This window comes from Cucumis sativus, chromosome 5, assembly GCF_000004075.3.
Source record: "Cucumis sativus cultivar 9930 chromosome 5, Cucumber_9930_V3, whole genome shotgun sequence".
Classification (NCBI taxonomy): domain Eukaryota; kingdom Viridiplantae; phylum Streptophyta; class Magnoliopsida; order Cucurbitales; family Cucurbitaceae; genus Cucumis; species Cucumis sativus.
In genome coordinates, this window is record NC_026659.2 from 26,452,295 (window position 1) to 26,468,134 (window position 15,840).

General features: G+C 34.0%; 3 protein-coding genes across 7 annotated transcripts; 1 reads left to right on the forward strand and 2 right to left on the reverse strand.

The window, feature by feature from the left end:
- Positions 1–235: 235 nt before the first annotated feature.
- Positions 236–2,955, reverse strand: LOC105435573 (transcription factor MYB117). The gene is made up of 3 exons (XM_011657384.2): positions 2,204–2,955; positions 1,605–2,123; positions 236–618 (listed from the first exon to the last, which is right to left on the reverse strand). The coding sequence occupies exons 1-3, from the start codon at positions 2,592–2,594 to the stop codon at positions 419–421; spliced, it is 1,110 nt and encodes a 369-aa protein (XP_011655686.1). The 5' UTR covers positions 2,595–2,955; the 3' UTR covers positions 236–418.
- Positions 2,956–7,512: 4,557 nt separating this feature from the next.
- LOC101218193 (transcription termination factor MTEF1, chloroplastic) lies at positions 7,513–15,622 on the reverse strand. 2 transcript variants are annotated; one of them, XR_004216682.1, is made up of 3 exons: positions 15,264–15,622; positions 9,877–10,935; positions 7,513–8,934 (listed from the first exon to the last, which is right to left on the reverse strand). XR_004216682.1 is itself a non-coding variant. In XM_004135124.3 (3 exons), the coding sequence occupies exon 2, from the start codon at positions 10,911–10,913 to the stop codon at positions 9,987–9,989; it is 927 nt and encodes a 308-aa protein (XP_004135172.1). In that variant the 5' UTR covers positions 10,914–10,935; positions 15,264–15,604; the 3' UTR covers positions 7,513–8,934; position 9,986. The 2 variants fall into 2 exon arrangements, 1 of the variants encoding a protein (XP_004135172.1); XM_004135124.3 differs by having other exon boundaries at positions 9,986–10,935; positions 15,264–15,604.
- Positions 11,527–15,675, forward strand: LOC101203859 (agamous-like MADS-box protein AGL30). Of its 4 annotated transcripts, XM_004135403.3 has the most exons (11): positions 11,534–11,827; positions 12,282–12,338; positions 12,698–12,716; positions 12,809–12,873; positions 12,963–12,978; positions 13,050–13,111; positions 13,204–13,300; positions 13,769–13,816; positions 14,044–14,171; positions 14,328–14,670; positions 15,232–15,675. In XM_004135403.3, the coding sequence occupies exons 1-10, from the start codon at positions 11,643–11,645 to the stop codon at positions 14,668–14,670; spliced, it is 1,020 nt and encodes a 339-aa protein (XP_004135451.1). In that variant the 5' UTR covers positions 11,534–11,642; the 3' UTR covers positions 15,232–15,675. The 4 variants fall into 4 exon arrangements, with proteins under 4 accessions (XP_031741307.1, XP_031741306.1, XP_031741305.1 ...); XM_031885445.1 differs by lacking the exon at positions 15,232–15,675 and having other exon boundaries at positions 11,531–11,827; positions 12,966–12,978; positions 14,328–15,023; XM_031885447.1 differs by lacking the exons at positions 12,282–12,338; positions 15,232–15,675 and having other exon boundaries at positions 11,527–11,827; positions 12,966–12,978; positions 14,328–15,023.
- Positions 15,676–15,840: the final 165 nt, after the last annotated feature.

Below are 15,840 nucleotides of genomic sequence, written 5' to 3' on the forward strand. Positions count from 1 at the left end.
AAATAATAATACATTTTAAAATCTCATCATTGTTAAGGCTAACACTCACTCAAATAAATAATAATGAATATAAAATTTACATTATTTTCATTCAAAAGATAGAAGAGATAGTGGATGGTGGTAGATTTGATATTTTAATTTATTTCCAAAAATGTTTAGCCTATATGCTTTAATTAAACCCCAAAACTTCAAATTTCAAATCACCATATGACTAAGGGTTGGTATGTAGATGAAGTTTCTTGACACAAATGGAATCAAACAGCCACATGTCGACGAATCATAGGATAACAAATTAAGTAACCTTAATCAAACCAAAAAGAAAAAAAAAAATCATCAAGTCAATTATCTGAACAATAATAATAATAATAATAATATGAACATATTATGTTCCACCAATCTCTAATTTAAATACACATTTTCATGTGGTAGCTCCAACTCCAAGAAAATCTATAAATCTTGGTGATTGTTTTCTTCCCTCTACCGTTACCGACGAAGATCCCTCAACGCCGCCGTTTGATGGTGGCACCGCCGTGTTATACGTTTCATACTGGTGGTGGCCGTGACTTCGTGGTACTAAAAATCCATTGCTTGTTCCCTCCCAAAATCTGCTCTTCGGATCTGCACACCATAATCAATCAATCAATGCCAAACTTAATCAATTTAAACTGATCTATATTATTATTATATTTCTTTTTGTTTAGTTTAGTATAAAATCTTTACATCAATATGTTAAAAAAAATATGATAAATTATGTTAGTGTAAGCATGGTGTGATAGTTATTTATGGTTCAATATAAACACTACTATTATACACCCAAGTTTTTATGTTTAATCTAAGTTTTCAAAAACTAAAGAACGAAACTTTTTAGAACTACGTTAGAAATTCAGTCTTGTTTCTTACAAAGGTAAAAGAGTAATTATTAGAATAAAACAATAAATTTTGAAAGCAAATAATCATTATCAAATAGAATTTTCTTAATCATTTGGGCCTAGAAAAGATAAAAACATCTTAATCATTTGTAAATTCAACAACCTATTTACCAAGACTATGAAAAATTAGAACAAAACCCAACAAAGATTTTCTCAATAATAATTATTAAAGAAGTGAGGTTGAATAATTGAAACCAAAAAAAAAACTTAAGTGGATAAAATACTATAAATTTAGATTCATTTTGATTTTCGAAAATTAGCCGTATATTGGTTCTTAATTTCTAGCTTTGCATATTTCTTAAGTAAAAAAGAAAGAAGAAGTTTGAGCCAAAATGATCAAGTTTTTGAACTATTTAACTTAATACATATAGTTTTTGAAAGCATTAACAAAAAAACAGAAAATAAAAAAAAATAAAAAAAAGAAGTAAAAGATTATTCACAACTTAATTTTTGAAAACATAAGTAGATGTCAATAACAAAACCAAAAATATTAAAGTGAAAAGAATGTTTACTCTTAATTTTCGAAAACTAAGAATCAAAATGCTTATCATATACCAACCCAACTTATGAAAGAAAAAAAATTCAAAAGCTTGCAAATGGAGTGTTATATATATATATACATACACACACAAAACTAAGAAAAAGTTAATTTTTAGAATGAGAAAAAATTTAAACCTGGAAGAACATTAAGAGTTGAAAGATGAGCACATGAGTTGAAGTAAGGATTGTTGGGAGTGGTGTTATAATTACTTGACAACGTTTCTCCTCCACCACCAATAACCATTTGTCTTAAAAATCCATAATCAACGCAACCCTCAAAATTCCCAAAAGAAGAAGAAGAAGTTGTTGTGATTGTTGTTGCTGCTGCTGCTGTTGTAATTGTATCATGATGATTATGATCTTTAGGAATATTAAGAAAACTCAAATCTTCCTCCATTTTTCTGTAAACAGATTGGCTCAATTTCCTCCTTCTATAACACCTTGATTGTTCTCTGTATTTCCTAGCCATTATAACATGCCAATGATTCTTCACTGCATTATCAGTCCTCCCTGGAAATAGCCTTGCAATCATTGCCCATTTGTTTCCATATATTCTATGTGCTTGCATTAACCTCTCTTCTTCCTCTTCACTAAATGCCCTTCTATTTATCCTTGGATCCAATTGATTAAACCATCTCAATCTGCAACTCTTACCTGATGAAAACATAACTCTAACTGGTTAAGACAGAAAAAGCACAACTCGACTACTTAAAACAAACTAGCGGGTGTCTTACCGGATCTTCCTTCTAGCTTCTCTGCTATGAGGTTCCAGTTTTGAGGGCCATAAAGAGCTACAAGCTCTCTTAATTTAGTGTCCTCTGCTGGCCTCCAATGGCCTCTAGCACAGAGTCTAGATTGAGCTCCTGTACTACTACTGGGGGTGTTATTGGAACAAGAAGTTGGGTTATTAGCAGCATTTTGATTCAATCCATCACTGAATTCAGAGCCCCCATTATTGTTGTTGTTGTTGTTGTTGACAATATCAGATTCACAAGAAAATGGGAAGTTCCAAAAAGCTCTTCCATTGATCTCCTCACAACTTTCTTGAGAAGAAGAAGAGAAAATTGCAGCAGAGTTGAGATCAAGATTGAAACTTTCTTCATCTTCATCGATAAACATCCCCATTCGAGTCCTTTTTTTAGAAGAAAGTTTGCATTTTTCTTTGTTAACACCAAATGGGGTTGGGATTTATAGGGCAAAGAATTGGAATGGAGATGGTGATGATGACAAAAAGTTGAACTGTTTGAAGGTCATCTCTAAGAAAAGGCAGAATATTTAGAGAAAGAAGAAAAAGGAAAAAATGTGGGACTTGAAATAGAAAGATGGGGAGAAGAATTAAGGAGAGAAATAATTGAATTGAATTGAATATTAATATGGGAGAAAGGAAATGGGATTGGGTTGGGAAAGAAATCGAATATTGCAGTGTACGAAAGAAAAGAAAGGGAAAACTTAGAGGAGGGTAAACAGTAACAGTTAAGTGTTCTTTTCAAACTGACTCATGGAGAGAAGAATGCAAACATGAAACCCTTCCTCAATGGCTGACCCCTTCTTAGCTAACAAGTTTGGATTTATTTGCCTTTCCTTTACCCTCTCATTTTTTCTTATTTCTTCTTTTTTAACGTTGTTTAGTATCAAACCATGCTTTACATATTCGAAACATCTCATCCAATGTGTTAACCACGTAGAGGTATTGTCAAATATGTTGATTAACTTATCTCAATGACCTAATTCTCGTATAGACCTTCTAAATCTATTAACACATTTGCAATCTACCTCATTTGATATTAATCTCGGTTAATAGATTTAGTCTTTTTCATCTCCGATAATAAACGCATATGTCGTTCTTTATTATTTATTAGTCGATTTTAAAACATAATTTTTCGTTCACATTCTCGCACTCCTATTGTACTAAAAAAATGGTAAAATTGGTAGATTCAAGTTAACCTCAAATGTGGGGGATTTTGAAGTAGGAGATGATAAGAATTAACATAAAAATAAAATATAGAAGAAAGAATCTCTCAAAAGTTAGTAGAAAATCAAACCAAACAAATCTTATGATCTTTCTTCAACCAATCCCAATAATTTCATAAATGTTAGAAATTAGAAGATAAATTTGAGATGGAACTACTACATTTTTTTTTTCAAATGTGGAGGTAGATGAAGGGGTTTCTCTACTCAGAAGGTGTAATTATTTATTTTAGCTTCAACTCATTTGGGTGTTGAAGTTTAAAACTCTACTCTTTTTATTACCAAATCCAACCATGTGGATGTTTGTTTAAAACTTTAAAGGAGTTTGAGAATTAATTAGATTGTAGTTGGATGGTTTTGGAGATGCAGATTCTTAGAAAGATTTACTTTGGTATTGAGTAAAATGTCATGTCATCATCTATCAACACTTTTGAAAATGTATTACTTTTCTTTAAAAGGTAACTGTATTGCATCATATATTACTAACTTTTTCTGGTATTTGCACTTTTTTTTATAATATTATGTACCTAAAACAAAGATGATATAATATTAGATTTTTGGATCAAACTCATAGTTTAGTTTAGTGTAAGTGTTCTAATAAGTGTTATTTTTAAAGAATTATGTTAGATAAATATAGTATTAAATTTTGTGAGATAGAACTTTCAACTTGAAAGAAAGAAAGTCAGGTAATTTGGAACGATTAGTCTCGTGAAATGTAGCATATTGAACCAATGAATTTTAACTTAAATGAAATGTGAGGTAAGACATTAATATGTTCGTCAAATATTCTTCTTCATACCATTGAACCTTGATTGAAATCAAAAGCTTTATAATATGCTATGATATACACAACAATCTGTTTTTATCACCGTTACTAGAAACCTTGAATAGAGAAGGTTAAATCAGCAGTATATGTTTGAGCCTCAAACTCAGAAATTTTAAGTATAAATTTAAGGGTGTGTGTTTAGTTTTGGTTAAGTACTGGCTGTCCTTACAATATGCATTAAAAGGGCAATAAAAATGATGGGTTGTTTCGTGTGTGCAGTTTCCAGATATTAGGCTTATGGTTGAAGTGCTTTGACGCCTTTCATTTCAATGCAGATTTCAGCTTTCACAATACAAACAAAGGTCGACATAGAAAAAGAGAGTTTTTTTTTTTTTTTAGTTTTTGAGTTTGACACCTTAGTTATTAGAAATACAGAGAAGGTCTGCCCCTTGGCTGCTGCTGCCTTCTGCCTTCTGCCCTGCTGCTAAGATAGATTGTCAATCACACTCATCTAATGTATGAAATTTTCAAAACTTTTGTTTATTTGTTTTTCCCTTTTTATATTTGGAAATAGCTGCCCTTAACCAACTGAGGTTGACCCAACAAACCCTTCCTTCGCCCTTTTTTATCAACATATTTTAACAGTCCCCCCAGTAAACTCCTTTCTATCTCCCTCTCTCTCTTCTATCACTTTCTCAAGCAAGTTCTCAAGTGGGTTTGGAATACCAATGATTTTTGTTAATAATTGAATATCGTAGTCTATCAACTAATTATGAGGTTAAAAACTTAACTGGGTCCATAGTCCATAGCAACCCAATCTAGGCGTCATTACAAAAGAGTTAGAAACACTTAATCAATGAGTTTGTAATGTAATCCAAAAGTTTACACGGAAGGTTTGAATATAACATGTTGTTCTCTCACCATTTTAAATCTAACTCTCTTTTTTACGATTTCCATGATTCCAAATAACACTAGTTTTAATAATTGATCGTATATTATCGGATTTAAAACTATTCATACATGGTCAAGTTTTTAAATTCTAGTCATATTTTGTCTCTTTCTTTTGAATTCTTATCATGTTTGTTGGGATGTGGATATATGTTCAGCATTCAACAAAGAAAATCAACACATGGGGTAGAGAAAGAAAGTTTCATGGTATTGTTCATATTATATCTGTCCTTTAAGAGAAGGAAGGTTAAAGAAGGGCCTTAACTAGAAAGGCAGTAAAGTAATAATAATAATAATAAGTTTAGATTTTTTTACAACTTAAAGAATGTACTTTATGGATTGAAAAACCACATGAATGGCTTATGGCTTACATCTTCAACAGTGCTGAAACAAAACAAACTTTGAAACTGAAATTAGAGAGAGTGATTTTTTTTTTCTTTTTATTTTTCTTTAGATTCAATTTTATTTTTATCTCATTGGGAATCCCAAAATCAGACGTTTCATTCAATTCATTGTTTGGCACAGTGTATCAGGAATGTACTATCAGCTGTGACAATGGGGTGAACAGTCATGGGTCAAGAAAGATAGCTTTGAACAACAACAACCACCAACCAAACAGGACACTATCTCCATTAATGACTTATCATACTTTCCTGAACCCCAGAGATCTCTTCAATTTCTCTCAACTTCCTTCCAAATCCATTTACCAAAATCTAATCTTTATTCATTACACAAATCCCCTTTTAGGGTAATTTTCAACCTTCCTTCTTTTAGAATCATCGAAAAATCCCTTTTCTCTTCTCTTCACAGTTTGGTTCTACTTGGTAACAAGCCCAAGAAAGAAAAATTAGGAAATTTTGTTTTAATCAATCAAACCCCACTTCATTGAAACTGTTATAAAGTACTCTCTTTCTTTAATGACAATATCTTCCAATAAACTGAGATAATCACAGAAGTTTAGTATTGATTAATGTAATAAAATTTGGTAAAAGTGAGAATGAATTTGGAAAGGTTAGTATTTTCGTGGAGTGTGTATTCAGAAGAAAGGACAATATATATAGGAAGTAGAAGATGAGGGATTAATGTTGACAAGTAAAACTGTGTGTAACAGTATTGTTCAATGCCTAAATTTCCCCCCTCTTTGATAACTTTCTTCTTTTCTGATTTGGTCTGATCTACATCTCCCAAAAAAATTATAGAAAAAGTTATTAACTTTTTTTTGGGGGTTTTAAATTATTGTTATTATTTTTTTAAAAAAATTGTATTTGTTTCTTTCTTCTGCCAATCCCACGTGCGGCATTTCTTGCCCTACAGAACTGAGACTCTGACTGGCTTCCTAATAGCAGAATTATTATGATTTTTGACAGCTTACCTGAACAAGCAAACTTAGGATCCTCTTCTCATACACTTGTGCAAACTCTTTGTCCTCTTCATTCTCTTTCTCCCCTATTTCTTTTTCACCATGAAAAAGCAAGAATCTGATACTTTAGAGGTCATTAAGCTTCAAAATAGGGAGGGCTTTTCACCTGCAGAGATTGGGGTCCTTGTTGAAATTATTATTTATGCTAGAAACACTGTCGATGTTACTAGCTTTTGTTAGAGAAAAATAAATCTACTCATGTTATTGCAACTTTGGCATAAAGTTGATGAATGCTTTGGATCATATACAATATACACATGTCCTCCAAAGTAAATAAAAAAAAGGTTAATAAGTAAAGCTGGGTTATCTCTTATTCAAAATAATTGATGTATTGACAGAACAGAACTCAACTGTTGTTTTGGCTTCTTCCAAGACAGAGAAAAGAAGGAAACTCCATTTATAATGGCAGTGCCAACTAACCTTCTTAAACCCTAAATGGGAAGCAAAGGAGCAAAGGGTAGATAGGAGGCTGAGAATAAGGAGTATGTAATAAAAGAATTTGGTAAGAAATGGCCCACAATATAAATGGTAGGGCTGAGCCAAAAGATTCTGTTGGGTTTGCTCCCTTGGAAGGATACGGAATGGAAGCTAAAGGCAATGGCGAAGGGTACCCTTCAATGCAGCGAACAAACAAAGATGAATCTTTTTATGTTGGGATTTGTAAATACCGATATATAAAAAACATATCGTTTTAAAAGATCTCTCATTTTCTTCATGTTTCAATGATAAAAGTAATCGAGAGGAACAAATCAAGATAAAAAAAAAATCCTTTCCCATGACACTCCTTGTGAATTCCAACGTGTTGTGTGAACTGTGAAGAAGAGAGAGAAGATGAAAATGAAACAATGAGAAAAGATTGATAATTTTGATTTAAGGTGGACGTGAAGATTGAAGCATATTGGTCAGTTAAAATTGTCGTAAAGCACAAGGACAAACAAAAATTCCTTCACAACCATAAATTCATAACATGTGGATTCTGAAATTGCTGTCTCATAACAGATAATTTCACTGTCTATGAATTCTCTTTGGCCTACTCTTCCATCCGAGATAAGCATTTACAATAATATCTCATGCCAACAAATCAAAAACCATTTCTATCTTAACATCTAATGTATAAACCAAAATTAATCCAAGTATTGAAAGTTGAAACCAACTTGACTTACGTAGAACATTCATTCTCCTGTGAGACAGATCTGTCTTAGAAGCAACCAACCATAATATAAATAGAATACTGTTTAAGAGTAGAGTAGAGCAGAGAGAGACAGAATTAAATGAAGACCATGAATTTCAAATCAAAAACTCATCCCATCCTTCGAGGGTGAATGATTAAAGAATGGGACAGATGCCTTCTCTCTTGTTTTTCTGTGTCTGAGCAAATTGATTGTAGGAAGGTAAAGGGGTCCAGAGGTGACGAATGCTGACCCCAAATTTTGCATTTGCATTTGCATTTGTTGTCCCGAGAAACAGAGATGACCCCAAGGCCTTTCATACATACTGTACCCTTCAAAACTTGTCATGTAATGTAATGGACAACGTACCCCTGGAATCTGGACTACTGAACAGTGATGCATTTCTGCAGCAAGAAACCGTGTCCTTCGGCTCATGTTTCAACAAGAAAATGAATCATCATGCATTATGAAATCAATCTCTCATTGTTTCTAACTTTGGTGGGACAAAATCTAGTTTCATTTTCAACACCACTAACTTTTCTTCCACCAGAAAAATATAATTCAAGTCCTACTGATGATTTCAGTAGACTGCATTTATAGCCCCCAGAATGGAGGTGTACATTGCCTTAAGTTATCATATGATTTGGGCCTTTTGGGGGTTCACTTCACCCTATCTTTCCCTTTCTTCTTCCTTGAAGTTTGAGCCTTTTGCAAACCCAACCACATGTTCTTTCTGATGAATTTCAAACAATGGTCAAAGATTTAGAATATACAGGTTGAGTGTTCTTACAATGCCTCTCATAGGAAATTAAATTCAATTGATGGTAGGGGTTCAAGGGGAATCGCATAGTTTTCACGATATTTTCTACTTAGACAGCAATCTTCCAGATGTGATGCAGTCATTTGGGATGGGGGCCAAACTTGCAAGTCTCCAAAGTTCTCAACAAATTACAGTAGTCAGGGCCGGCATTGCATCAACAAATGGTAATTGTGGAAGCGTTGAGTCTCTGTCTTCTACGTATTCTCTGTTTAAATAGCAAACATTCTGACTGATGATCTCACTCAAGATGGGAACAATCGTGTGAATCCCTCCAGCCCAACCAATTTAGATAGTCAAGGTCAGCATTAAAAGATGAATATGGTAGAATGCCTGGTCTTGTCGATCGAGCTGTAGAATCATTTCCACCACAGTTCCTGCACAATTGAAGGAAAAAGTTCACATAAACGAACATCAGCCATGTTTCTACAGGATTTCCACATAGCAGCACGTGTGTATGGGACAGCTGGGGATTCCAGTTCCAGGGTGTATGTAAAATAAAACAGAAAAAAATTTCTCCATCATATCTTCTTGACCACAACCATCGAATTTTCATTCAAAACATGTTGAACTCCACTGAGTGAAGAATAACTCAGAAACATAATATAACCCCTAATACAATGATCCATGTATTTTCGTTAGTGCAAGTGAAGCATTGTGTAATTTGTCTAAAAAATACCATTTTTATCTCAATAGCAAGATGTGAATTTCAATTTTTAGCACAATATTAAGAACCACGTGTGTTTGGAGCTATGCAGCATCTGTTATCTTTAGTTTAAGTACAGCAGACGAAGTCAATCCCACGATTAAAAAATGTTCAAAACTGTTGGTAAAAACAAAATTTGTTGGAGTTATTGAAACTAAACATAAAACGATTGAATTCAATCCCTTGGAAGCTAGACAGTGAACAAATTATAAAGATGCTGTAGCATCAATCAAAATCTTGCATCATAAAGTGCAACACGAGTAGATTTCAGATAGATATCCCTTAGTCCAAAATCAAAATAGAAATCAACCACATGTTCACCTCCTAGGATCCACATAGAAACGAACTGCGAGTATAATCTGGCTGAAGTAAATGAGCATAGCTTACTAATATCACATGAAAGTTCACTCAATAACTACACCACGAATCAGTTGTTGAACTTGCTATTATCGATAATTTTCCATACTTTTTGACAGGAAGTAACAATGCATTGATTCAAAGTTGTAGTCTTCCACAATTAGCATATTTTACAAGACCTGCCAAACTCACTTCTTGTTTCTCACAATTATCATATGAACAATGTAATTAAGCGAAATACTTTTTTTTATCTCACCAGGGAGGGAAAAACAGGGAATGATTTGCCGAACTGTACAGAGAAAAGCAGCATCCTAAATAATCTCATCCAAAGAAACTACAAAACTACAGGAAGCAAAGCAACTCACTTCAACGATCAGCCATCAACGAACTGCACCGCATTTCTATCAACCATGCATTGAACTCCCCGTCACTAGCCTTCAGCATTTTCGACAAAGGAAGTGACAAACCATGTTCAACCAGTGAACGATGACGCAGCTTAATCTTCCTCTCCAAGTTAAACGAAAAATATTGCGGAAACCGTTTCAATTCCAACAAATCACCCTTCATGTCTCCTAAGAAATAACTCACTTTAGGAACCAAATTGTTTTGAATGCTATAAGTCAACAAACCCGGAGACCTTAACACCATATTAACCACATCCTCATGCGATAAGCCCAAGCTCTCAAGGTACTGAATCTTAGGCAAAAGGGTATGTTCAACACTCGAAACCAGTAGCAATGTCGTCTGGCACGTGATGGCTTTCAACCCAACAAAACCCAGGTCACGCAAGAACTTCAAAGCAGGTCGCAATTGATGGTCCAAGTCGGAGACGAGAATTCTAGGGCATCGAATTATAGATTTACGAATGTCGGGAAATGGAATTTCAACTTCATTAAGAAGAAAATCAAAGATGGGGTAAATATCATAGTCCGGATTCGAGGTCAGGAGTTTGGGGTGCATATCGAGAACGCGGCTGACTGCAGATCGGTCAAGTCCCATGGAAGAGAGACAGACCTCGACGGATTTGAGAGTGGAGAGAGTAGCAGAGCGACAATGGGGATTCTCCCGGAAGGCTTTGCGGGAATCGACATTGAGGTGGTTCTCAAGGTAGAGTATTTTCTCACGGAAAAGTAGGCCGGAGTCGAAGCGGTCAGAAAATTGGGTATCGAGAGAAAGGGTGAAACGAGGTTTTCTGAAACTAGGGTTTGTCAAAGGTTTAAGAGACCCGGCCAATGAGGGAGGAAAGAAGAAGAAGAAGAAGCTTGAGGGAGGAAGTGGGAGTCTGCTTATCATCCTCAAAGACCCAAGCTTTTTGCTGCTCAATGAAGAAGATGAACAAATTGGACCAAAATATCTCTTTTAATTAATAATATTTTACAATAAATTTTGCATAAATTCTTTTATCTTACAATCCTCACATTAAATATATTTTAAATATATAACAAGATTAACAAAAAAAAAAAAAAAATAGTGAATAACAATTTCATGTTTATTAAACTCGAATAGAAATCTTGAGATGACTAAACTAAACTTATTGTTTACAAAAAATATAATGAAATTATAATTCCAATAAAATTAGTGGCATTATCGATAGAATCTTAATAGAATCTAAATTTTGGTATATCCAACGATAATAAAAAGGATTTAAGATTATAATTATTTTGTGAGTAAAGGAATTAAAGGTCAAACATAAAAGAACAAACTTTTCGGTAAATTAAGTTAAGTTTGTTAAAAACAATTAATTCATCACCGTAGATAATTAGTGGTTGATAATAACTTTTGATTTTCCACCGCAAAATTACTAACGCATGGTTAATAGTTGCCCGTAGCATTTTCACAAACGAAATTCATCAAGAAAAAAAAAAAAAAAAGAGAAACTTTGGTATAATGCAATTGAAAAAAAAGGGTGAAAAACAGAAAAAAAGGGGATGGTTAGAGAGAATAACAATAATAATAACTGAGAAAAAAAGAAGATATGGTTGAAGAAGAAGAAGAAGAAGAAGAAGAAGAAGAAGAAGAAGAATGGGAAGAGTAAAATTGAAGATAAAGAGATTAGAGAATACAAACGGAAGACAATCGACTTATTCTAAACGAAAGAATGGGATTATGAAGAAGGCTAAGGAATTATCTATTTTATGTGATGTTGATATCATTCTTCTCATGTTTTCACCTACTGGAAAGCCCAATCTTTCTTGTGAAAAACGCAGGTTTTTTTCTTACTATTTTCTTATTTATATTCGATGCAACAACACATTGTTTTGGATGTTCGTTTTGTTTTTAGTTTTTGAATTTTTGAATTTTGGCTTTTACTCCGAGTACATTACTTGTGTATGTAAAGCTTTCTTTGTTTGATAATCATTTGTTGCTTTTTAAGTTTTGTTGTTCATGATTGTTTTCAAAATCAAAAGCCAAACTTTTAAGAAATTGAGATAAAAAGGCTGGATTTTGTGTTTTGTAATTAAGCAGTGTTGGTGTAGAACCAAGGTGGTTAGTGTATGTGTATTTAGGGTTGATCAAAGCCAAGGTTTAGTAATTGTGGTTGGTGGATGTGTATATTTGATGAAGTGATAAAATAATTATAATGTTAATACTTTGATGAGTTGATGAAGTGATAAAATAATTATAACGTTAATCCTTTTTCTTTTCCTTATTTATTGGTAGCTTTGAGGAGGTAATCGCTAGATTTGCTCAACAAACCCCTCAGGAAAGAACGAAAAGGTATCATCAAAACCCTTCTGCATTTAAATTTAAATTGTATTCCTAAAACTAATTGACAACTTATAACAAAAATATCACTAACATGAATAATATAAAAGACGTATGATGAACAAATCAATCTGATACATATTCTACGTATCAAATGTTTGCATTCTATAAACTAAAGCTATTAGCAAACTTAGCTTGAGCAAAGCTCAAATGCCATAATCTTGTACTATCTATACCTATCTCAAGGTTTGAAGTTTGATCATGAATAAATGGTTTATGATAGTGGTGAGGAAAATAGGTTGTTTAACTTCAACTTAACTAATAGATTAATAATTGGCAACTGATACGTGTGCTCTCACTGATTGGAGCAGGAAAATGGAAAGCATTGATGTAAGTAATTAGTTTCACACTCCATTTTCACTTCATTCTTTCCTCTCTTTTACATATTCATTAACATACTTAATCATCCTTTAATCTTCTAGTCACTGCGGAAAACTTTCAAGAAATTAGACCACGATGTCAACATAGACGATTTGCTAGGAACAAGGTAGACTCTACACTGTTTCTCCCCCATGAAGTTTATATTTGCAAGACAACTCTTTTGACGGTTTTTGTTCGTTTTTCATTTTGTTTCAGTAGCCAAACGATTGAGGTACACCTTGGGACTAGCTTTTTGGTATGTTTCGTTTCTTTGTATTAGTCGTTGACAATCCATAATGGCAGGATTTGACCGGCCAAGCAAAGTTATTGAGGACCCAACTTTCTGAAGTACATCAGAGACTAAGGTCAATGGCTGCACATCTTTTGATCATTCTTGTTTGTTAAGCAGTCCTTTTGCTGTTCCCAAATTTTGTATCTTCTTGTTTCTTCTTTGCAGCTGTTGGAGAAACCCTGACAAGATAAACAATGTGGATCATTTGTCCCAAATGGAGGATTCGATGAGAGAAACACTTAATCAAGTTCGATTGCATAAGGTATCAATCTATTCCTTTCTGTTGTGGTTGAAATGTTGGAAAACAAAGGTTTCAAAACGGGTTTTTTCTTCTTCTCGTTTTTGGTATGCTGCTTCACATTTAATGAGCAAAACAGCCAAGTGGATTGTGGTAATGTTAAGAATTTTCACCAGTATTGTCCATACATGGACTTCTCTCATATGAACCCCTTGTTGCGGCCCAGAATACATTAATTTGGCATGGGATACATGAGCGAGCCCCTTGTTGTTTACCATAAAATTTGAATTGTCAGGCATTCCCAGTTCACCAATCGAAATAAGTAGTTTCTTGTCAAGGCAGCTCCGGCGAAAGTTCCATTACATAGCGATTACAGTCTTGGGAATTTTATTTAGTTCCTCTTTTCTGAGGGTTCTGTATGTTTGAATCTTCTAGGAGATAAGACAAAGATTTGGGCTTTATATTGTACTAACATTTTCTTAATTTTGGCAGGACAATCTGCAGAAGCATCCTCCAGTACCATTAGAGTTCACTAATCAGGTAAAGAAGTCCTAATATATTGGTTTAAACTTACATCTCTCCCGTGAATACTATAATCTCTTGTGGCATTTCATTTTAATCTCCACACTGACAATTAAAGCGGGAAAAGCATTAAGAATATAATAAAAGCCCTGCGGCCTAAGAAGTTACACTATTGAGATTGGAGAGAATTTAACAAATATTTTCATTACTTCAAAGATGTCAAGTTTCTTTGATTCCAAATGCAGGATGGAATGCATTTAACTTTTGATATGAGTGTTGAGCAACAAATTCAACAACTCCAACACTTCTCTTGGATTCCCAATGATAGCCAAAATATAGTTTTACATGATGATCCAAACTTCGTTCTCCATCGGTAAGATTGAAATCAACTATGAACAACTATAGACTTCCTAACAGGACCTTATGTAAAAGTTTTGGACAGTTGTTGATATTATTGTATAAATGAGCTTGGAAAGTGATAATTTTACAGAAAACTAATTTTCATGTGTTAATTACTTCTCTTGCTTAGGGATGCGGAGTGCTCTGCAAGTTCCTCCTTTACTAGTTATCCTGGTTATTTCGGCACAGGACGGAGTCCGGAGATTTCAAATTCTGGACAAGAAAATGGTGTCCTCCCGGAACTAAGCAGAACAGAAGCTCTAAGGCCCCAGCTAGGAGGGCAAAATTCCTACATGTCGTATAATGTTAATTTTTTTAATGACCCAACATTTCAACCTGCAGCAGAGATGAACCTGCCAATAAATCCTGTAGATTATCATGTTAATGGGAACTTGGACACCACTCAACACAATTGGGCTTCTTCTTCTGGCCCTTGTGCTGTTTCATTGTTAGATGATCGCTTGTTTCCTTGAGTAAGTTTGCCTTTGAAAACTGCTCTTGTCGTCAGACCATCGCAATGTTTTGATGGTTTTATTCAAACTCCTTGTGCATAAAAGTTTGCACATATTTTTGGAAAATCGATGTGGTAGTAATACTGTTAAGGATGTTATGGAAGTATTGAGGATACAATAGTAATTAGTCAGGAAGTTTCTTGTCTTTTTGATAATAAATAGAGCGACTGGAAACGAGGAAGATAGACAATTGGTTAGTGGCTTAATCTTAAGTAGTGGAGTAACTCGAATAATTACTACCTAGAAGGATGATATTGTAATTCCGTTACTTTTATATTTCAATGCATTTGAGTTCTATCTCAAGGTTTCGTGTACCGTTACGGAGTCCTAGCAAACTTGGTCTTATGTATGAGTATGACAGAAATCGGTACATCAGATCTTTACATTCCCTATGTTCGCTATTGATTCATATGTTTCCTCTACACCAATACAATACTGAACGACTGATAGATTTCAACTTTGTCAAAGCTAGCAGTTCATATCTAGCAGCAACTAACTGCACCTATGTTTTACATACTACAGTACAGTAATTCTGGGAAAAGTTGATCGCGTACCTGACAGTTTGAGGATGATTTTGAACTATGTTCAACTCGTCTTGTTCAAGTTCATCGATACCACGCAACTATAGCTTACAGCAAGAAGCCGATAGCCTAATAGAAACACTATTTCAGAAGCACCCTCTCGAGGTGGCTGTCACCGAGCAAAGGAGACTCGGCGCTTACTCTCCATGAAATGAGGTTTCAGGGAGTTGTTTTCTTTTTCTTGATCCCTGACTGTCTTGTTTGGCAGCTAAGGCACTGTCTTTGATTTGCTCCCGCTGATATGGAGCTGTAAATAAAAGTAGCAACATAGCACACAAGTTATAGTTAAACGTCTTCTTCAGTTGGCTGATACTAATTCAACATGTTTAGTAACTTGTCTGTCCTATAAGACAGAGACTAAGAATAAAAGCAAATAATTTTCTGATTTTGTGTTTCTTTTTCTGCACAACCACAACCATTGATAGATTATCAATTCACCCAAATCTTGGTGATATCATTTTAAAAGTTGTATTTTCAATAACCCTTGTTTACAATCATTTTATATTTGGATTAAATTTTCTAGCTTTATGCTGTACATAGACCTTGAACC

What these genes read in the sequence shown, in the direction of transcription:
- LOC105435573 (XM_011657384.2), bottom strand. Translation starts at nt 2,594, where the DNA reads ATGGGGATGTTTATCGATGAAGATGAAGAAAGTTTCAATCTTGATCTC. An exon ending in GAAGCTAGAAGGAAGATCCG is followed by an intron (nt 2,124 to 2,203) that starts GTAAGACACCCG and finishes TGTTTTCATCAG; the next exon opens with GTAAGAGTTGCAGATTGAGA. An exon ending in AACTCTTAATGTTCTTCCAG is followed by an intron (nt 619 to 1,604) that starts GTTTAAATTTTT and finishes TATGGTGTGCAG; the next exon opens with ATCCGAAGAGCAGATTTTGG.
- LOC101218193 (XM_004135124.3), bottom strand. Translation starts at nt 10,913, where the DNA reads ATGATAAGCAGACTCCCACTTCCTCCCTCAAGCTTCTTCTTCTTCTTC.
- LOC101203859 (XM_004135403.3), top strand. Translation starts at nt 11,643, where the DNA reads ATGGGAAGAGTAAAATTGAAGATAAAGAGATTAGAGAATACAAACGGA. An exon ending in CTTTCTTGTGAAAAACGCAG is followed by an intron (nt 11,828 to 12,281) that starts GTTTTTTTCTTA and finishes ATTTATTGGTAG; the next exon opens with CTTTGAGGAGGTAATCGCTA. An exon ending in CATTAGAGTTCACTAATCAG is followed by an intron (nt 13,817 to 14,043) that starts GTAAAGAAGTCC and finishes TTCCAAATGCAG; the next exon opens with GATGGAATGCATTTAACTTT.